The sequence below is a fragment of the Dinoponera quadriceps genome, unplaced genomic scaffold, assembly GCF_001313825.1.
Source record: "Dinoponera quadriceps isolate SergipeBrazil2010 unplaced genomic scaffold, ASM131382v1 scaffold1153, whole genome shotgun sequence".
Lineage (NCBI taxonomy): Eukaryota > Metazoa > Arthropoda > Insecta > Hymenoptera > Formicidae > Dinoponera > Dinoponera quadriceps.
Genome location: NW_014555324.1, coordinates 389425 through 411786, shown reverse-complemented (window position 1 = coordinate 411786; position 22362 = coordinate 389425). Strand labels below are relative to the sequence as shown.

The following is a 22362-nucleotide window of genomic DNA, read 5'->3' as shown; positions in this document are numbered from 1 at the left end:
GAAACACTGTTCGTGTCTTTCACTTCGCGTTATCTCTTCGCTTCCTGCATAAAAATTTTCCCCAGCTTTTCCCATTTACAACATAGATTCCGATTAAAATAATACCCAAAGTTGTTCCAAAATAGGTGTTATCTGATCGCGATACCAAACGTCAAACATCAGAAATCATATAATAAGGAAGATATAATACGTGAAATCTTATCACTATTTTCTTTACATTGTAATCCTCACATTCATGATGCGCAAATTTATAGACATTATGCACATGTGATGGAAAAATTCCGATAACTCTAATCCCAGTAAATCTTATAGATTGGGTTAAGTTGGACTAAAAGCATTATGCTAGCCTTTATGTATCACTATATGCTATGGAGTTATGTGTACTATTTTCATTTCATGCTTTTTACGTGTGAGGTTTAAACGGAAACCGAAAGAAATCCCGCGGGAGAACGTTGAGATGACCAAATAGAATCAGTGTTTCCCATTTAGAATCGCACGTTTAAAACATTACACTTCGAATCTGAATCTATAATTACTTTGAGAAATCGGATTAGATTCCAATTAGATCACAAGAAATTTCCTATGCGGGTTATTGTGATCGTCGTCGACGTTACCTGCTGCCCACGCGCATATCGACGGCCGTCTTCGCTCTTCGCGGAGCCACGTCGTTAAGTAGGATAATAATCGCCACGGTCGTCGCACCGCGCTAACTCGCTCTCGTGTAATTAAATATCGCTCAAACCGCCGCGCGACAATCATCCTCGTCACGCGCGAGTGCATCGCGATTCAAGGGAAATTGCCTCGCGCGTCACGACACGCGGAATCGTCTCGCCGGGCTTTTCTGCGACCGTCTCCTCAATGTATCGACTTAATGATATTCATGCGCAGCGGAATTCTCTCTTGTCGCTCTCCCGTGGCGGCTTCCCTCGCGATTCCCGGTAGGGTTAATTACACTTGCGCGACTCGTTTGCGTTTCGCCGAAACGCCGAAGTCTTGTGGTTTCCGCTCGCGTTCGCTTCTTCTCACTTCGCAAGATTCACCGTTCGCGTATGAACGAACGAATGTTTGTTTCGCGGAGCATAAATAAGCGCGAGAAAGTTTGTTGACGAAAAAAATAATGTGTTACTGTCGAAACTTGCGTAACTTGCGTGATGACAGCGAGTCGAAGGTCTGTATTCTGAACTTCCTTTTACCGATAAAAGCGTTTCAAATTTTAACTTCTCTGTCACTTTTAGAGACACTTCAATAAAAAATAGTTCGGAATATGGGCCAAAGAAATCAACGACTCGAGTCGAGATCGAAGTTTCGAGACAGCCAATCAGCATCGCGGAAGAGAGGCTTTAATATTTCGATATACTCGAGATATCGTATGACACGTCAATTTTTAGAAGGGAAACTGAGAGTGTTTGCAAAAAAAATCAAAGACAAACTCTCAAGTTTCTATCGCGATGAGATTCTCGACAGCTGTCCGATAGATGGTGCAAGGTCATCGGTAATAACGGAAGTGTTATTTCGATAATTAAAATTGCACACCTCCTCCATTGATAAATAAATATATTTATGGAAAAAAAATGGAATGAAATGAAAATAGATAAATCTTGACTTTTGGTGACGAAAGCATCGAATTAATTCACACACCTAACGATTATCCGCGAAAGCCGGCGCTCGCAGTGATCGGCAAACGAAAGCTTCCCCTGCCGAGGAAGACGAAGAGAAACATCGAGAGCGTATCGATTCGAGCATGGACACATCGACTGCAGAATGTTAAAGAGAGTCTAGAGTCTAGAGTTGCGCGGCTCTGGACACGACGCGCACTCTCGGTTAATAAATCAAGCGATCCCGTCGATTACGTATCCGCCGTTCATTGTTTATCAGTTTCTCGCGCCGAGTGGAAATACGCGCATTCGTGGACTCGAAAAGTGGCCGAGTTTAAGTCCAATTTTGTTCTACATTAGACGTTCGAAAGTCTTCTATTGCGGTTCTTTGGACTACAGGAGAGTTAACGCAGAATTTACTACTTCGACTCGAGTGGTAACACGACGAACGGCGCCGTCCCTTCGCGCGCTCTCCACGTCGCGGTGTGCCTATCCCGGAATCCTCCGGTTGGGTCTTTTTTTCACCGTCACTAAAAAACCAATCGATCCGCTATCTCCGTTGATTACGTAAGCAATCGGTGCCCTACAAGCGCGGGCCTAAACCACTGTTCCTCCGTGACGTGCCATCTTCCCGCCTTCCCCTCTCCAGTCGTTATCCCTCCAGATACTGCGCCCTCACCACTACCATCAACGCCGTCTTCGCCCTTCCCCCTCTAACGCTCCGTGACGCAAAGACGCGGGGTTACGTCACATCGGCGGCAACGCGCGGGCGTCGCGCCCGTCGACATGGTAACGTCGCGCGCACGCGTTTCTCCCCCTCGTCGTGTTTACCATTAGCATATCTCATCTTGCGCCCATCGAGCCCGACCAGCAGGTATTAAATATCATTCCGTGAATTCCACCCTCGTTCTTCCCACTTACCTTCTCTTTCTTCTTCCATTCTGTTCCGTGTTTCACCGTCGTCGACGACGAAGAAGGGAAACCAGGTCGAGATCGGGATATTTACGATGCAACGGTCATTCTTCATTGCGGCGGAGATTTTCTCGCGATTTCTCTCTCTCTCTCTCTCTCTCTCTTACCCGAGATTTCTTCCCGTTAATGAAATTATCGCGGCTTGACGTGCGTCAGACTCGCGACGGCACTTTTACGAAAGGTAGAAGAGGGGGGGGGGGAGCAGCGGCAAACGAGGAAATCGGTTTGGAATTACGAGGGTCGACGATGGGACGACGGGGACGCATTATACTTTGAGATACGCGATTATACTTTCGGGCAAGTTCTCCGTGTCGGGGAGTACTCGGATAGGACGCGGCGTGGAAGTTCGCGCGGCAAAGTGCGCCATGAGAGTAGCTCTATTAAGGCGCAGCGTCGCGAAGCGCGATCCATTTGTCACGAGAGGGGGGACCTGTTGATCTCCTGAACCCTTTTCGCGTTTGACGCGAAGTAGCTGACGGCGAGCTATTAAATTTGTCGGCGCGTCCGCGCTCGGAACGAATGGTCCTACGAGTTGAGGGGAAAAGAGAGCTTTCTTTTCTGGTCCGGGGGGGATTCGTCCCTCGGGATACGTCGCGAAAGTGGACGTTCGGAAATCGCTCATCGATCAAACGGGACTCTCGTTGCTCTGCTCGCCACGGCCTTCGCGCCGAAATTTCTCCAGATTTTCAAAGGATACAACATAAATTCAGATTAGAATATCCAAAATCGTCCCGCGATAAATTATCCCACTACACGGAAAATAATTTGCCTCGATTCAAGACTCATATATTCTTATATACAGAATGTTTCAGAAATAGATAGCTAAACTTGAAAAGCGTATTCTACTCACTATAAGGATGAAGAATGCGAGTCCGGAAATGCTTCCTCTCCAAATTATAAACCTTTTTATTTATAATACAGACTTTTGGTAAGAACGCTTTATTAAAAAAATTATTAGATTAGAAAAATGAACTTCGAATGAAGTTAGTGACCTTCTTCTGAAACACCCTGCGTAAACAAAAATATATAATCTTATATGAAGATAAAACTCGCTTACATGAAGAAATTCCACATAGTTCCGCTAAAAATATCATATTCTTCTTATTTCCAATTAGAATCCATAGTTATTTTTGGAAATCAGATTGGATCCCAATTAGATCCCGAGAAATTTCCTCTGCGAAGGAACGGTAAGCTGTGTGAGCTTGTACGGGTCGAGTTCGACGAGGAACGTTCTTCCGACCAGCTTTTCTTGGATTCGTGCGGTTCTATTTTTTTTCTCTCTTTTCCTTCGTTTTTCTCCATAGATCACAAGGCTTACCCCTCGAAGTCAATTTCGCGGCGTGAAAATAACCGAAGCGGCATGGTATCGTCGTTGAAATCTCCGCTTGATTGATCGCGACGTGTGAACACGTGTCCCGCCATGCTCTACTTTCAATTTCGCCGGGCGAGTCCTTTTGAGACTTACGACTACGCGATCTATCTTCGTCATCTTATTCGCGAGCCAACAGATATTGAACGGCAGAATCCATTTTCGTTAGGAAGCGTGTCCCCGTGTCGCACCGTATATCTATTAAAAAAAAGATGACCGGTGCCGAGAGCCACTTCCAAAGCTCGCGCTTTGATCCTTCGAGAATACACTTTCGACGGGTTTTAGAGACATATAAATGAGTCGCAACGAGAGCCATCGGCATCGTCTGGTCGTCATCGAGCCGATGCTCCCCAGATAATTACGCTGAGAAAAAAGCGGTCGGATCTACAAAATCGGCAGTCATCCTCGTTAAAAAAAAATTTTATGTCCACTGAGCAAATTACGCATTGGTGCAACAATATATTCCGTTGATACATTGTAGTTGCTGATCAAATCGCAATCGTTGAACTGATAACGACTGATAATTCATTACAGGAATTAGATAATTTTTCGGTCTAAAAAATAGCCTTTCCAAGTTGGTTTAAACAAATAGTTAAAACAACAAGTGGACTAAACGCTGCACTTGGAGAAATGGTGTTTATTTAAGCAAAATTTCGTGAAGGAAGGACTGACGCTCGAGTGAAGTATAATTACGACGAGATCTAGGAGACAACATCACGTGAAGAACAAAATTTAAGCAATATCATCGCCGCTCAGAATAATTGAAACGCCAACACAAGTCGGACGTAATTAGCATAAATCTCGTTTAATGTCCCGCGTCGTCGATTTGGAAGGCCGAAAATAAATTCAATTATACGCGCGGAACCGAGGCGAGTTTTCGCGTGAGCATTAAGACACACGTCCCCGTAAAAGAAGTCCGCGGGCGCTCCTGAGCCGTTGCAAAATCGACGCGACGTTGCAATCCGGTCGAGGAACGGGAGAAGAGAAGAAAAAAAAAGAGAGAGAGAGAAAAGAGAACGATCGCTCCGGCCGGCGGCGGGTAGTTTCGTATTCCGGGATTATTTCGTCGGGAATTAAATCCGTTGCGCAATCGCCGCGGCGTATCGACGGGTTTTATCGGTGGGCATGCGAGCGAGCTCTCTTCGATGCAAAGGGCACGCGATCTGAATCCCTAATAAAAGGGCAGAAGAACGCGCGACAGGCGGCGGATCATTCGAGCCGAGCAGATTTTTAAGTCGCAAAAGAGCGGAACATCAATATTTTAACTTTCAGTTGTCCGAGGTTGTTGTATCTCTTTCGTTCACTCGATAAGGCGCCGCGCAGAGGAAATAAAAGGGAAGCGTATTCTTGTATAAATAAATATGCAAACCAAAATTGATCGCGCGTCTGTATTGGGTCGAGAAGGATATTGTCGTATTTTGCTTTTGTTCTTTTTTTATTCCTCTTTATCACTCTCTCTCTCTCGAGTGTTCGAATCGAAATTAAAAATCCATTAGTTACCATTGAAGTAGTAGCGAAGCGTTTCGACGACCATCACCGAATCAAGTGGGTGGTGAGATATGTCGGAGCTCGTATTCTCGCCGCGCGGTTCAACGGTTGAATGTGCCTATTCCGATTCTCATCTCGCATTGACATTGACCGCGATCTTCGCGTTGGGAAAACAAAACTGGGAATCGGACCGCGTTCGCCACGCTTAGCGGCGAGCGAGCACGGCGGGGGAGGGGGGAATACCGGCCGATATTTCTCTCGTGCGGTCCTTAAATCGTTCTGTTTTTGCTAGCGATAAGCGCACGCGATTTCTAATTCGCGTCTGGGAGCGCGAGACCGAGAAAGAAGACGGACGATTCCTCAAAGGCATTTGCTCCGATTTTCAGTGGTGGTATTAATAAGTTAATTATTTACTGAACAAAAGATTTTCGTATAACATTTAACTATCTAAGTAGTAAACGTTAATTAATTTGAGACAAATATATAGACAACTTTACAAACATGGGGGCATTATTTATCTCTTTTTAACGTTTCATTCATATGTCAGTTATGTTTTTAGAGATGCGTACATAATAGAAAGTGATATTTAAGTGGTATTAATATTTAAATATGTATATATGTATATTACCTCTCGCGAGCGTTATATTGTAAATCATAAATTTCTTGGTTATATGTTCAAAATGATAAAAAATTCTCAAATTTCTTTTTGTAAAGCTGACAAGGCTAATGTTACGGTAGCCATCGATAAAGACGTTTATTTACAGAAGATGAATAGTCAATTGTCGGACAATACTACATATGAGAAGATAGAAAAGGACCCTTATCAGAAAAAATCATTATTGATTTGAATGGTATTCTATCTAGATGGAAATCTGTCTTGCATTATACATAGCCAAAGTAACTGATGTTACTCGCACAATATCTTGTAATATTGCGCTATAATAGCCGTGCTTTGGCTCTTATTGACCTTTTTCATTTTAGAACTTTTATTGAATATCTATAGAGCCTTGTTAGTTTCCTCTCTTCGAAATTTTTGTACAATGTCTCTATAATAGTCCTTGGTATCACATTAGTTTCTCATTAAAATTTTTAATGTGTGTCTTAGAAGAGATTAAAAATAGGACATTAGTCTCAAGAAACGGTATAAAAGGTGTCACTTCCAGTTGTAAATGTATTTCATATATTTCAGTTATAAATATCTCAGTTTCCGAATGTTTTCTAACTTTACGGACGTGTAGATAGTGTTCCCATCAATATGCGGTTAAAATTTAAAAGAACTAAGAAAATGTTTTGACGGTACGAACTACCTCAAATTGCAAATGCAACGTTCTAATCTTCGCGTTCGTCTCACGACAATCGAGGACTTTCTCTTTCCGAAATGACCGCATCATCGTGGCTGACAGAACGAGAGAGAGAGAGAGAGAGAGAGACTTTTAACCTCGGCCACGCATTTCATTGCTTGGGAGCGACGAAGCGATCCCCTTGGGAATCGAGGTGTGTCCCCCGTAACGATGACGCGTGTTTCCCGGTGGGTGATTTTCCCGCGGCCGGGGACGAAGCTTTCAGGCTTAGGACTGAATTTGGTCACCGTGTCACGTTTGTGCCGGCACATCGACGTCGGCGGTGACGGTGACTGCTTTCACCCGCGGTAACTGAGAATTCACTTTCAAAATTATCATCGTTCCTCGATCAGCGGGAGATCCTTCGGCCGACGTCCGTCGGGAATGCGCTCGCGCGCCGGCGAACGAGAAAATCAGGATGTACCGTTGTCCGCGAGATATGTATGCCAGCGCGAAAGACTTTCTTCCGTTGCACGGAGCGCGTCTGAAAAATTCTGCATCCACGTGGCGGTGAGAAGACTCGGTCTGAGATGTTAGATATTAGGAAATTCTCGGATATCTAGCAATTTTTTAAGTATTTCGGATGTGTGATAAATTATTCATAGCAGGGAGATTTCCATCGATTATATTAATAAGTTGACATTATTAATATTTAATGGCGCTTAAACATCCGCGTTCCTGGCTCATGGTTCAGTATTGAATTTATCTTTCACCGTCTTGTTTAAATTTCAATAAATTGTATTTTCTAATATCGCTGTGTTACGAGAAGAGATCGTTACCTCATAGGTCGTTTTATTCCTTTATTAACAGAAGGTTAGTTACACAGCGGATAAAAACGGGCACGATCACGAGCGGGCTCGATCCTCTTGACTCGCGCACAAAGGACGCGAAATAGCATCTCGCACAATCCGATTGGCGTTACGCAACGGACGCAATTCGCGCGCGTACGAAAAAGGGAAGGCGCGAGAAGGATCCCTATGAAATTACGGTCGGTCCGCTCGCGCGATCCTTGTTCCTTGCATAAACATTGCGCAACAGCGATATCGCGCAATTGCGATAAATAAAACTAAGAATAGCGTTGATATTTGCCCGCCACTAGCCGAGCGGTTCTCCGTTCGCCTTGTGTGTGTCCACGAGCGTACTTTCTATTTCTCGGATGGTATGAATCAACCGCGACGCAGGAAGGCTGAAAAAAATGCGCGGCATTTTAGGGTCCTTTCCCCTCTCGCGCCGGTGATAAAGGAGGGCAACGCGGAGTGTGAACCTGAACTCCGTAGGAAGATCGGAGCGCCTCGGGCTTACCGGGTGCTCCTTCCGTACGCGAATTCTCCGATGAATCCGGAATTGAAATTTTTGGATAATCCGACTTTGATTTTTTTTTTTTAATAAAATCGTGAACAGCATTTTTAATTATAAGACCAGATTTGGGTTGTAAGAATCTAAAATTCTGTTCTCTTCACGCGTTTGCTTTGTCTACCGTCCGTAGTAAACTCAATCAAACTTTTATCCGTGGAAAATATCCAATAAATGTCTAAATGAAAAAGTATCCAATAAATATCTAAATTCGGCCGCTTTAAATTCGCAATGGTGCATTTTAATTGCGCAATTTATCCCCCAAAGACCTTGACATTGATTTCTTGCAAGAAATCGTGTGAAAACTATCGTCCTGATCCCGAATGAAACAGATTCCGAAATAAAACAGTAAGAAACGTTAAGAAGCAACTGTGTCTATGCGGCAAGAACGGTCGATTTCTCGACGTTTCAGCCGAGAAGAAAGCCGACTGGAATTCGATCGGGGGTAGAATCCGCGGTTGGAACTGCCAAAGGTCGCTGATTCCGCGACACCTTGTATACGCAAGTGGAGGGAACTTCTGGTCGATGGCCGTGGCTGCAAAGCCCGCGTCTGCAGAACAGTTTACAGCTGCATACCCGAGCCGGGGAAGTGTGTTACTACTCGAGCGTAACCGAGAGACCTCGACCAATTTAAATGTGCGATCGCCTTCTACGGGTTGCCACTGACTCCGATTCGCGAGTAGATTAACGCCTAACTTCGCGCGCCCGTGCCACGTCAATTCGAGCGTGAAACTTGTCGGGATTACGAAGTAACCCGACACGCGAGTAACGGTGTGTACTTCATTCTCGCCGCATCGCGCGCCCTTTAACGCGAGGGACACTTTTGTCCCACTTCGAGATTTACGAACGCGTGTTCTGATCCTCGTGTAGAAATATCTTTTTTTCTAAGAACGGAAAGCTTATCCCGAGAAAGAAATTTTCCCAACGCGACAAGAGGATATTTCGCTCCCGGCAATTTCAGGAATTCTAGTACTGCAAGCGCACGCGACGTTAACGAGCACCACCGTGTCTCTCCTCGAGCATAACTCGCGAATTGTAGATGGAAAGCAAACGTTTGGCAAAGTAGTGCAACAGATTTTTCAAGGAAAAGACGATTATAGAAAACGGTCCCTTCAGAAATTTCTCGCAGCTTCTCCATGACGCTCTACTTATTAGTGCGCTATCGTTCTTAGTATCTTTTGCTTTGCGTAATATCGTTTGCATAAAAATTCCAGTTTCATAAAGGTTCCAGCGCTAAGTGTCTAGTGGCGCATCAAAGGAGTCTGTCATAAATTTATGCAAGAAAATGTCTTTTCTATACATTTATTTCACTAAGCGAATAATAAATGTAATAATTTGAAACGACGACTCGTTCCGTGCATCCACGAAACTTCACAAAGTTCACGCGGGACGACCACTCGTACGTTTCCCTGCGCGCAAATAGCGAGCGATAAAAACGGCGCGCGTGTCACCTCGCGGATAAGTCGATCCTCGCGATTGATGCGCGGTATCTCACTGTGTTTGATCGCCGCGTTGAACAGGTGTTCGCCCGTGAAAGTGCGAGTGTGTGTCGTGGCTGCGCGCGCGAATCTTCGCGTCGTTGTACGCGGTGTCCCAGAAGTGTCGTCGCGAGAAATACAGACGTGCCGATATTAAACGACGTCTCTGCCTTCGTTCCTCTCTTTCTCTCTCGCCGCGAAATTTATGCCCGCGTATTTTTATTCGCCGGCGCGCGCGAGGAAACGGCGACAACGAGGCGTACTTTATGCGACTCGGCGCCGTTTCGGTTATCGATATTAATTTCACGTTTGCGTGGGTGTTATGTGCGATATTGCGCATTTCGGTTCTCTCTTTCTCTGCCTTTCTTTCGGATTACGATAGCGACGTCGCTCTCCCGTCCGAGAGGCTTCTCACCGCTGGAAATACTTGAGTCGTTCGAATGCTGGCCACTTGCTATTCATGTCTTTCATTTATTCCGCCGAGACGACGAAATTAAATTTTCCGCGGTTTCTCGGCGGACAAAGTGCGCGCGGAGTGGGACATTATTAAAAACAAAACGGCATTCGCGGCATTAGGAGCGCGTACGAGGCGCCCGGTATTAACCCGCTTTTTCCCGTGTTTTTCGAACGTACAGTTCTCGTCTTTTACATTTTGCGACTCGACGCGGTAAATATGCCGCTTTTGTTTCCTTATTTATCCGTTCGTTCGCTCGCTGGCGCGGCTATCGCTCATTAACGGTACGGAACATCGTGAATTCGAGGGAAAGACTGTACGGCGCGCGCGAGCGAGGTAAGAATAAAATGCAAGTCGTGCGAGAAATCCCTTAGAATTAACCTTCGACTATACTTTTTACGCTAGTCAGCTTATCGATCAGAGACTCTAATGAGGCTTGCTTGCGCCTCACCTCCAATAATATATTTTTATACGTGCGCGCGTAGCGCACTTTGAATTTTCTGCAATTACCGCGGAGAAACTGTGTGTGGGTCGCTGATAGTCAGTAATTTATTATAGACTCGCGCGGAAAGAAAAGAATTAAATCCCACGGCTAAAAATCAGCTATCCGTATGATACAACTGAAATTTTGTTACCGCACGTTAATGTTCAATTGTGGCGGCTAATTCTTTCTTTTATTTTTCCGTGTACGACCGCAGTCATAAGAATTAGATCTCATAGTTAAAAGCTAGGTCTGATAACTAAATTTCAGTTGCATTACGGCTAGTTTTCAGTTATGGGAGCTGATTCTTCCTTTCCGTACATTTCTGCGAGTCAGGTTAGAACGAGAGAGAGAGAGAGAGAGAGAGATGTGCACTTAGGGAAATTTTACGAAATGTAAACGGGAGCTGGATAAAAATCCTCCGATATTAACTCGGGGGAGAGTACAGCATTGATATAGCTGCGGCGTTCGAAAAGCGTCGAAAAGCAAAAGATAGTTTTGGCGGGAAGGAGCAATATCTCGATGCTTATGGAGATGGTATCACGTGACATCAATATTCATCGGGATATCACAGAGAGAGTATGGAAAGGTTTTATATACGCGCGCATATAAAAGTATCGCCCTCTCTTTCGATATGGAACGTAACTCGGCAGCTATGTACGAACGCGGCTCGGGAGGGTCTCTCTCCCTCTCTGCACGTTGCTCGGCCATTCCCGATCCTCTGTATATAATCACGTGGCCCAAAGGGGGTGGCGCGATCAATTATTTTCTCAGGAAACCGTAACGCCACCCGGAAAAAGACACACCATCGTGGGCGTCTCCGCGAGGGCTCTCATTCGTCGATCTCCCGCGCGATCATTTACTCCCGAAACGGCAATTTTATCATATTCGCAATCTAACGTGAATTCTACGTACGAAACTCGTATATTTATACGAGTTAAGTTTACAGTTCGTTTTTATAGCTGTCACGACTATGCATTTTTCTCTGTGCGTCTTGAGGAGGTACAAAAGGCATCAAAGAGTGAAACGTTCAAAACTCCCCTTTCGGCAAGACGACAAGAGCTACTCGTGGGGGGCGAGCGATGGAAAGCTCCCGCGCGGCGGGTAAATCGCAGGCCCGAGAGAAGAGAGGTGGAGGAGGAGGAGGTGGCGACGACGACGACGGGGTCGGTCAGCAGAGAGCGAGCGGGCGAGCAGCAGCGGCTCGAACGCGCGCGCGTTGCGCGCGCGGCACGACGCGGCGCGCACGTCCGCGTTGCCGCGATCGCCCTGGCCCACTGACCTATATTACACGCGGGGTACAGGTCCCGCATATACGAGTCTCGACCCACAAGCGATACTCGGCCGCGCCAAGTCGGAGGAGCGGGCCACGCCGCGTCGTCGCGCCGTGCGTTCGCTCCGCGTCGGTGTCGTCCGCTTCCTCGCTTCTTCTTGTTCTTCGCCGGCGAAGACGTCTCTTTCCGTGGCAGAGCGCGCGGGAAGCGGCGCGAAAGTGTCGTCTCCGCTCTTACGTGCGTGTCCCTCCCCGTGCGTGCGTGCGTGCGTGCAGAGAGATCGAACCGCGCGAGGAGGATCGACTGGAAGATAATGATGATAATGATGTTGATGATGATAATGATGATGCTGTTGCCGATGCTGGCTGGCGCGGAAACGCGGGAGTACGGAGCGTCGAATACGCTGAGAGTAGACGGTGATTGTTTTTCTTCTCTATTTGATGTGTCGCTGTTTGAATGAAAGTTATCTGCGCGCGGGGCGAATGAGGGAGGGAGAGAGAGAGAGAGAGAGGAGAAAGGGGGGGTGGGAAGAAGTGCGTAGCGTAGAAGAGAGAGAAGTATTGTAAGGCGAATTGTATAGCAGTCGAAGTGCGAAGTAACGGACGGAACGTTAGCCGCTCCGAGACGTCAATGCGAGAGACGTGTGCACGTCGGGCACACGTGCGTTATAGATATGCGTTTGGCGCAACGCGGATATTTCCGTCGAGAACGCCGTTGCTCCACGTTCAACGTCGGTCTCCTCCGTAGCCGAGAGGCCACATAGGTCGCGCTGCGTGTACGCATTCCTCTCTCTCTCTCTTTCTTCCTCGAACTTCCCTTGCTCAAGTACGAAACGTATGACTAATGGAAAAAAAAGTCATTGTGTCTCCTCCGTGTCTTGCTAGTAACTCGCGAAAAGTATCGATCGTTCCTCCTCGCGGGGGGGGGGGGGGGNNNGGGGGGGGGGGGGGGTGAAATCAAGCCGGAATCGCGAACGCTGTTGGGAGTGCGCGAGTGTGCGTCAAATGTTGAATGTAAAGAATGACACCGTTTCTCTCGGGATCCCGTGACGAGTGTTTTATTTTCGGGGGGGTAGAAGGTGTATCGCTCTTCAGAGCAACGAGAACTTCTCGACAGTTCAGTCGTTACGGATCTTCCTCGGTTTCAGCGGGAAGTTTGATCATCTTTATGGATGCCCACCAGCCCGGCTTCTCACGAAGCAGATTTTGCCGAGCTTGGAATTTCCAATGTCGGGTTGAATACCTATCATATCTATGCGCATGCCGATCTTGACTCGTCGGTGGACTGTCGGAAGATAAACGGCCTTCCGAGATAAAGATTTCAGGAACTTGGCTTGCGGCACACTTGGTGGTGCTGCGACGGGTTTTGGGACACCCTGTACGAGGGGGATAAGAGCGGCTATTGCGCGCGTAACTTCCGCGATCGCATCGATTCGGAGCGCGGGACGGGTGAGAGTGGAAGTGTGTCAAGGACGATTGGAAGCGAGAAGGAGTCGAATAGCCCGGACGCGCGCGCGCTTCGCTTTAGCGTCCTCCGTGCGATGCCCGCGCTGCTCTGCGCGCAAGGTTGATCTGCGAAGCGGGTAGAAGCGCGAAGGATATTGTCGTGGTTACACGTTTTGCCGCCGCAAAATTCGAACCAACCCGCTCGTCGTGCACCGGTGCTTCGTCCTAAGGTCGACGCGATATCACGATACTATCGGACGCGTCCTCGGTACCACCTTCGCTCCCTATGATTTCTCTGTGGATTTTCCTCGCTTGATATACTTGAAAGTATCGATTGTGTTTTCTGTTCCCATCTCTGCGGGGAAATCTCTCTCCTTGGTTAATTATATGTATAATATAATTATATTTATTTAATATATTGTATGATTATGTACGTAATAATGTACGTAATAATGTGTAGATTCATATATTGTGCGAGATGTCCGAAAATTCGCAGTCATGGTGTGCAGATAAAACGGATTAAGCTGAGCGGGAAAGTCATATACCATTTTGCTAAATTCACAATTAATGAGGAATTAAACATTCGCTCAGATTAATTAATTCCTCATTAATCTATTGCGAATTTTTCAAAATGGCATACGTTTTTCCTCTTCAGTTACATATATCTCATACATATATAGTTACATGTCTAATATATACATATCTTTTCATATAATATAATTAATATAGTTGCAACTGTGATTATTCAAAAATTTAGATCCAATTTTAAATTCAGATCTGGTATCTCAGGCAGGTGAGTCAAATTTCAGAAAATTATGAAACTAATACGCGGGCCATATGCATTGACAAAAATGAGAAAGACTTTAGGACAGGATTAGGAACGTTCCATCGTGCATGTTTCATCATCGTTGGGATCTGAAGGGAGACTTTCACGGCTGACATCCTCATCGCGACATTTTAACTAATCTATCTCGCACCGGATAAAGAAACAGATTTGCGTGCGTCTCGTTCCCTTTGGGGATCGATTCGCACGGCGAAGAATGATTGAGGTTGAATTCCGGACAAATTGCGAGACGCGCGCGCGAGTTCACTTTTCACCCGCCTAGGCGACAACCACCACCATCGCGGAGCGCGCCAGTAGTTACAGACGGCGATAGCCAGCCCGAGCGGCGTTCACTCGCGCGGCTACGTGTGCGTCACGCACAAGGTGCCCGGCACGCGCGAATTCGCGTCAGTCCCGGTGTTTTCGGCGAAACGGCACGAGCTCGGCTCCGAATTCTTTCGGCCGGCGGGGAAGGGGAACGCGATGGCAGCTTGATTGAAAGGAGCGTCATATCGCGTTGCGAAACGACGTTTAATTTGAACGCCGCGAGCTTCTCGAGCGATAGACGTGTCCGGATGGGGGAAGAGCGAGATACGGATACAATCGATGCTACGCGCGCGAAAAGGAGAAAACGTCCAAGCTACGTTACGAAAAGGAGGAAAGGTCGCGCGAGGCGAGATACACGACTGATCGCGAGAGTAAGCTCGTCGAAAAATCGTCGCGGCGGCCAACTGGGTTAAACAAAAATTTCGCCACATCTACCGTGCGTCGATTGCAGAGCCGCTGTTCCCCGGTGCGTCCGCGTGTACGTGTAAGTAACGGCCCGCACATATACAGGCGCATTTTCGCATACACACGCTGTTCGTTTGGTGGGCACCGTAGACAAACGGGAGGGGAGAGAAGAGAAGAGAGAGAAGTGGTCTAGGCAACGTGGGATAGGCAGGCAGAGCGAGTAAGATCGCGAACGATCAAGAGGAGGGAGAGAGAGTATAAGCTCTACAGACGCAGAAGAAGGGGAGGGACGGGGGGGCGAAGAGGAGCTCGAGGAGGACGTGGAGTGGTGGTAGAGGTGGAGGAGGTGCTTCGTGACAACTGGGTGACGGCTGCGTGGATACACGCCGCTCGTGATGCAAGGTGCTTTCCTACGCGATAAGTGGTGACGTCGGCAGAAGCGCGAGAGTCTCGGCACCGCGCCTCGACTAGACTCGTGCGGCTACCGAGGGAGAGAGAGAGAGAGAGAGAGCGAGCGTTTGCTCGCTCGCTCGCGCGTGCGTGCGTGAGTTTTCGCTCTCGCGAAAGAGAGCCACTCGCCGATAGAGCGGCGAATAGAACGGTCTTCTTCTTTCTCCCCTTCGTCTTCGCGGCGAAGAGACAGAGAGAGAGAGAGAAGAGTGCGGACAAAGTGCGTCGACGAAGTGCGAGTGACGAGTGGAAAACGAGGAGCGCGTTTAGTGCGGAAATTAAGAGGAAGCCTCTCCTGCGGATCGACCGGCGAAAGTGTGTGTACGTTACGAGTGTCTTCTCCATCTCTCTCCTCCGATCTGCGAATTTCGGAGCGAGCCTCGAAGAGAATTTTCCAGTGTGCTCTTTCTCCCTTTCTCTCTTTCCGAATCACGTGCCGTGACCAGCGAGTGAGTTTTATCGGAGACACGAGTGCGTGACGCGTTTCGAAGATACGAGGAAAAATCTGGAATCTTGAGCGGTCGCTCGGACGGTACGCCGGAAGATACATCGCGAGTCTCGATCGGATTCTTGTCCTCGCGAGAAGATAACGCGAGCGAGCCGCTGTTACGTCGAGTGTGTAGGTGACGAGAATCCGGGATGAGTTTGGAGAGTTCGCGCCTGACTGTCGACACGATGCCAGGGTCTTCGTGAAGGATGTCAGGTATCCCCGAGGCAGCCATGAGATGGATCATCGAGGGAGATCGCTGCGACGAAGTCTCGAGTACATCGAGAGCCCTGTGGACGCTTTCGGCGTTAAAGAGACGCTCGCGCGATCGTGACGCCGGGGTCAATCGGCGTCTGTTCGTTGAGTAAAATCGAGGAGGCAGGAAAATCTCCTCCGATGATGGAGAAGCGGAACGCGCGGTAAGCCTCAAGCCCTCCGGCCGGGTTTTCTAGTCGCGACAGCCGCAAGAGGACGACGTGTTTTTCAAACGAAAGAAAACGCGACCCTCCGTGTAAAAGCAAATACTCGCAAGGTACAATGACGAATCAAAAAGGAAAAAAAAACTCAAAAAGAAAAAAATAACAAGCTCATTCCCCTCTTCCTGAGGCGAGACTCCTTATCGAAGCGTTATCGCCCACGGTTACATTATCTTAACGAGCCTCCGAATTAACTTAGTTTTGCGTCACGACTTTTCGCGCAAGAAGACTGCTCACAATAGACCATGATAAAAAGTACACGAGTATAATAAGGTGTGCCGTAACAAAGTACACACCTTTACGAACTGCTATAACAATTAACAACTCCCCTCCGGAGGAGACCTGGGCGCGCTACCGTCAAGACGTAACACGTAAATGGTCTTCGTGAACGGATTATTTGTCGTCCACTTCGCACCTCTCTCTCTTCGTAACACCCCCCTCCGTCCTTTCTCTCCGTTTCCCTTCCTCTTTTCACGGATATCCACTCGAAACGAAAAACTGCCGGCCGATAATTCTCTCCCGATCGGTGCTTCGCACGTCGTCGTTCTCTCTCCGTCGAGTTTCGCGAAGCAGCGTGACGTCGAGAGCCGGTCCCCGGCTCCTACCAAAATGTCCGATTATTCTATCAAGGCGGTTCAAGGTCGAACTTTCGATCCATCGCCACGTCCCCGAATGTTGCATTATTGCGCGTTTATCGCGTTTAAGAACGCGGGACCGCACGTCGCTCGAGCGGCACTAATAATACGAAATTATAACGTGCCGAGCGTGCGCGCGCGAGACATTATTTTTAACGTTTGTCCCGGACGACACGCTGCTTTGCGATCGACCCTCGCGCCTTCGGATCGCTGGCGGACGGACGCGTAATTTCCGAATTATAGCGTCGTCTCGAGCGCGACGTTCCCCCGCGCGCTCTTCGACTGATCGATCGGTCGGTCGTTAATAGGCGCTTCGTTAATTTAAACGACGTCGTCATAACGACTCGTTGAACGATTGCCCGTCGCTCTACGTCGCAAAAAAAACACTCGACGTTACATTGCGCCTCACCTCGGGCGAATGTATATTTTATGTGTATATATTCTTCGGAGATAGCGAAATCGCGTCGCTGCGTGAGGAGGACGCACCGTCGTCGTCGGGCACATTCGTGGGCGAGACGGCAGCTCTGTCTCGGCTTTTCCAATCGTTCCTTCTCTCTTAATTCGCGCCCGGTGACACGATTTTTCGTCTCCGATACGCCCGCGCCGTTTCGATCGGATCTATTTTTTTTCTTTCCAGCTTTTTTTACGTTATAGATCTGCCGGGACGCCGTTCTTGACGATTCTGGGTCAAGAGAATTAGGGCGACCGTCATTGTGACTTTGTTTTCTCGAGATAATAACGCTATCTCCGTGTGTCACCGCGGAATTCGGCGCGTTTTATCGAATTTGAAATACGTCTTCGCTTCTCATGCGAGAAAAGAGAAGACCTTAAGGTAGTTGTAGCGTGAAATGAATATTTTAAGAATTCATTGGAATTTGCGCTAGATAGATTTAAGTATGGTCTAATTTTTGGCGCGATTAACTATTTAGAAACTGAGATATTCATAGCTGAAAATAACATTTTATACCTGTTTCTTGTGTGTTCCTTGAAGTTAATGTTTTATTTTTATTTTTAATTTATTCTAAATCGTATTTAGAATGTTAATGGAAACTACTGTCACATTAAGAACTAATATACAGACGTTAAATGGTAATTTCACAATTATTGACCATTTTGTTTTGAAAATATAACGGCATAAAATTCATAACTTAAAACTGCTCCCTTTGATGCGTCGCAAAAAATACGATATTGTGCTATATAATTATCTTAACTGCATGAGAAATAAAAGAAGAAGAATTGGCGTGCAACGCTCGTAAATTTCATATTCGAGAATTTGACATTCGAGTTTTCGCACGTGTCGATTTCGTAGTATTAACGACCTAACGAGTGGCAGATAATAATTTCACATTAATTACACGCGACGATATTACTTTAAAAATCGTCTAAATTAATTCCCGATAAATCGATATCGTTACACGTGTAATTTGATATTGCTCGTAATTAAATTCTCATTAAGAAACCAGTAGCACTCGCCGGGGATTTTAAGCCACTTCTGCGATACGTTTACACGCGCGAACCGCCCCGGCTAATTTCTCGATTAGAGTGAAGAAGTCTCGTAAAAATTGTACGCGTGGTTGACTGAGGGATTAGTGAGTGTTGCATTAATTAAGCGATCGAGCAGAGTCTCGGGCGTGTAGTATTTACTAATTACTAACGCCTCAGTCTCCTCGCGATTCTCTAAAGCGACTTCGCTTGATCGTCGACAAATAATGCCGAAAGGTGATTTCCGAATAATTTTCAACTCGGGAAAAATCGATTGCAAGACGACCGAGGAATCCGCCATTAAAATTTAACGTGGCCGTCTGCAATAATTAGCGGAGACATATCGTCTTTGTATATATATATTGTATCCCGATGTTGAATTTGTCGAAACGACTCTTCATGCGCGATACGGCTATGCTACTATCTCTTACATATGCGCACGTTATTTACATGTGCGCCCATACATGTATATATACACGCACGTATACGTACGAAATGCGCTCAGCTGAATCGGTTGTTGCTTACCGGCTAACGAGCTTTAAATTGCCATATTTTATGCACGGACATTTACGATTCCCCCGTCTGATTTTTTTGTCGCGTTGTACCGAAATCCGAAACCGATTGTGAAGTGACGTAAGAATCGCCTTGTGCGCAAGTTATCGTTGATTTTTCGAATTTAACAGTCACTCAGACGTAACGTCGCGTGCAGCGACGTATATTATCCTTGTTTTTTTCTCTTTCCTTTTTTTTTGCGCCTGTACTGCATCGATGATGCGATCCGACGTTGATAATTCTATGCACGCCTCTTGGTATAAAATTACGCGTTCTCCGTATCTCCGGCCGTCGGCCAGAGAGAAGGGGGGTGAGAGCAAACACGGAAATATTTTTCTTTTTCGCAATTTTACAGTTAACGTTATTTCGGCGTTATTTTGCCGTTTGTTCGTGTCCCAGCCTTTGTTATTTTTTAATATTCGACGCAGTACGTGTGTGTATCTATCTTCGCGATCGAACCGTGAATTAAATTTCGTTAAAGCGTGGCGTACAAATCGAGTATTCCGGGAAGGTACCGTGTGACATTAAAGAAAAATAAATACGTTTCGTGTGCACGAGCGCACGCGTGCTGTGCGGGATTTCAAAAGCTGCTGTCACACCGTATACGCGGTGCTTGTTGCACCGATGAAACGGACGAAATTCGCGAAATTTTTTGCGTCTCTTCGTCTCTGCGAAATTCAGTCCCCTCTGTATGCCGTTTTATCGTCGATCGCATTAAAATAGAAATAAGAAAATAATAATTTTTCGGCTGTTGCGTCTCTCGCGTTTTAAACGAGCGAGATAAACGAACGGAGACGATAAGAATAGCGTAACATTGTTATATTCGTCAAAGGAGCGCAAAGTGCGAAGATGCGTCGTTGAGTGTATGCGTATGAGATATAGTAACCCAAGTCTTTACAACTCGTTAATTACGTTATCGGCAGGCCGATAAATTAACGGACAACGACGACGATGGAGTCCGCGAAGTAACACGTTCGCTCGAGTGCGTACACGTAAAAAAGGAATTAGCTGTCCATATAGTGCGACTGAAACTTAGTTACCAGACTTAGTTATACAGGGACTAAAAATGTTCTATCCTGTTTGTCAGCAGAGTTAAGATACGCCCTGTATACAATATATGTATACTTAATGATTTGGTTGCGGTAACCAAGCAATTTAGCTGGAACTATTTAAGCAATCTCGGTAATTGTTGTTATCAGATCCTTTCTTCAGCGAATCGTCGTCGCTTCTTGTCAGAGCTCGCGAGATTTTGCAATTCGCAGGAGAGATCGCGACGCGGGATCGATCACATTCGCTCGCGAACGGAATCTACGTGTATCGCAATTGTGTAAAGCGGGGCAAACAAGCCGTCTCGCGTATATAAAGCTGCGTAAGCTATTATCTCAGACGAGCGCCTTGATATGAGATACTATTTGACTCTGTTTGTTCCGTTCCGATGTGCGTACGCAGTGTGTCCTAGAATTAACTATGATCTTCCAGTCGCGGGTAATAAGACAAAGCGAGCTGAAGTGAGCGCTTGTTAACTTCAACGACGACGAGGCATCGCGCGCGGCTGTGTCGAAGGATTCCTCGAGGAATGTGACCACCCGGATCAGGAGATACTTCGCCGTTTTGACGAAATTAATTGCCGGTGTACTCGAGACCTAACGACTCGCGGGAGGCACAATACGCACGCGCAGTCGCGAATCCGGCCAACTTCCGGTACACACACATACATAATACCTTCTGTAGCGCTTCGCGGCATTTATTATTATTGCGCGCGCGGGTGTTATCTTTAGGCACTTGGTTAGCGGCCGATTCCCCGGTTTATTATAACGCTGCCGGCGTGTGTCGCCATAAAGGAATTTTATCGATTCGGGGGAAACGAACCGAAAAGGCATACACAAAGGGCGAAGGGAAGCCTCGCCGCGCCGTGATGATAAACTGACCGGCGGAGAGAGAAGGAGAATAAGAGAGTGAGAGAACGGCAGAAAAAAACGATCTCAAGGAATCGCACGCTACATTACGCCGCGGTTAGTCCGAGGCTTTATTTCGAGTCGCTCTTGCGCCGCGCGTATTTATAGCGGGTGGCAGCCGATGAGTCCGATTTTGACGCGGAAAGAGAGAGACGAGGATAAGGAAGGTTTCCGATACGCGAGGGTCCGGAAGGCGTTTGGAAAAATCGTGTGAAGAGCGCGCAATGATGCCGTTCACAATGGAGTCCTTTGAATACAAAATCTGAACGATCGCGACAGACATCGTCGGACAATTCGACACTCGCCGATTTCCTCTCAATAATGCTGGGGAATCGCTGCTCGCAAAATCATTTTTCTCGGCTCCGTTTGCCGAGCATAATGTGCTCCGTCTCGGAAGAGCTTTCATCGATTCGAGGTAAACGAGCCACGGGAATATGAAAAGCAGGAGAGAAATATCAGTGATGACACGGTACGTGTCTGTACGAATGTGCGTATGTATGTTTATACGTGTGTGCGTATAACGAGACGAAGAATCTGGATACGCACGGGGCCGGGAGGGGAAGGGACAGCACGCGCGGTTTTCATCCACGTGCAGCAAATTAAGCAGGAGCGGATCATTCGAAGATGATTCGCCTTCGCGACGAGATCAAATTCCGTGAAAAATATCCTCCGTAGGAGCTGAGAGAGAGAGAGAGAGAGAGAGCGCTGCACGCGACAGAGATATTTGGGGTACTACTAGCTGCTGCTCCTCCTCGATACTGAGACCTTTCTCCGTTCGACACTATCTGATACCGAGAACATCGATTATTGCACTATCAATGTTATCTCGGTGCCAACGTTCAGAAGATGGTGTCGAACCCGAGCGTCTTTCAAGGGAGTCTCTCTAGGCGGTGAAGTGAAAACTTTTTTCTTTACCCGGTACTTCACGGTTACTTTGTTACAAATCTCATATAAGCATATATAATAGAAATTAATAATGTAAGCCGATTTCTATGCAAATTTCTTTAAACCTATTATTTTATTTCACAAACGATGTAAATACAAGCCGTGAAACTTCGTACACTTGAAACTATTAAAATCGTACTTAATTATTCCTACTTTCGACACGTTCGTGTGTGTGATGACGAATTTCGCTCTTGTGTTGCAGGCCTGGCCCGTGTGAACTGCAAGACCCGCAGTTGTGGGTCAAAATGAGTGCGATTACTGGCAGCATTACGAAGAAAAGAAAGAAATCCGATGCGAAGCCTCAGTCGCAGATGTGAGTACAATCTCCCGTCGTTTGTCGCGTTTCAAAATACGATGAGCTCGGATCCGCAATTTGGACGGCATGGTGAGCGATAAGTACTCGCGTTTCGCTCTCGTTCGTTTTGGCATCGGACGCTGTAGTCAGCGGAGAGGAGCTATCCCGAGCATCTACGTCATTCGATTCCATTTATCGGAAGTGTCGCGACAGGGCAGAAATTATAATAGCGATAGCGTTTATTACGTATATACAGATAATGAAAACACGCGATACACTCA

The 22362-nt window shown here is 46.9% G+C and overlaps 1 protein-coding gene across 8 annotated transcripts in view; it reads left to right on the top strand.

The window, feature by feature from the left end:
• LOC106743841 (nuclear receptor coactivator 3-like) overlaps positions 1-22362 on the top strand; it is a 124062-nt gene that overhangs the window by 61993 nt on the left and 39707 nt on the right. For 5 of the 8 annotated variants that reach the window (XM_014618061.1, XM_014618059.1, XM_014618063.1 and 2 more), the window contains one exon: positions 21989-22099. In XM_014618061.1, the coding sequence (XP_014473547.1) occupies positions 21989-22099 (111 nt within the window). Of the gene's footprint in view, positions 1-11891; positions 12221-15193; positions 16161-21617; positions 21760-21988; positions 22100-22362 lie in introns of those variants that run through there. The other 3 variants (XM_014618064.1, XM_014618060.1, XM_014618065.1) reach the window with 3 other exon arrangements.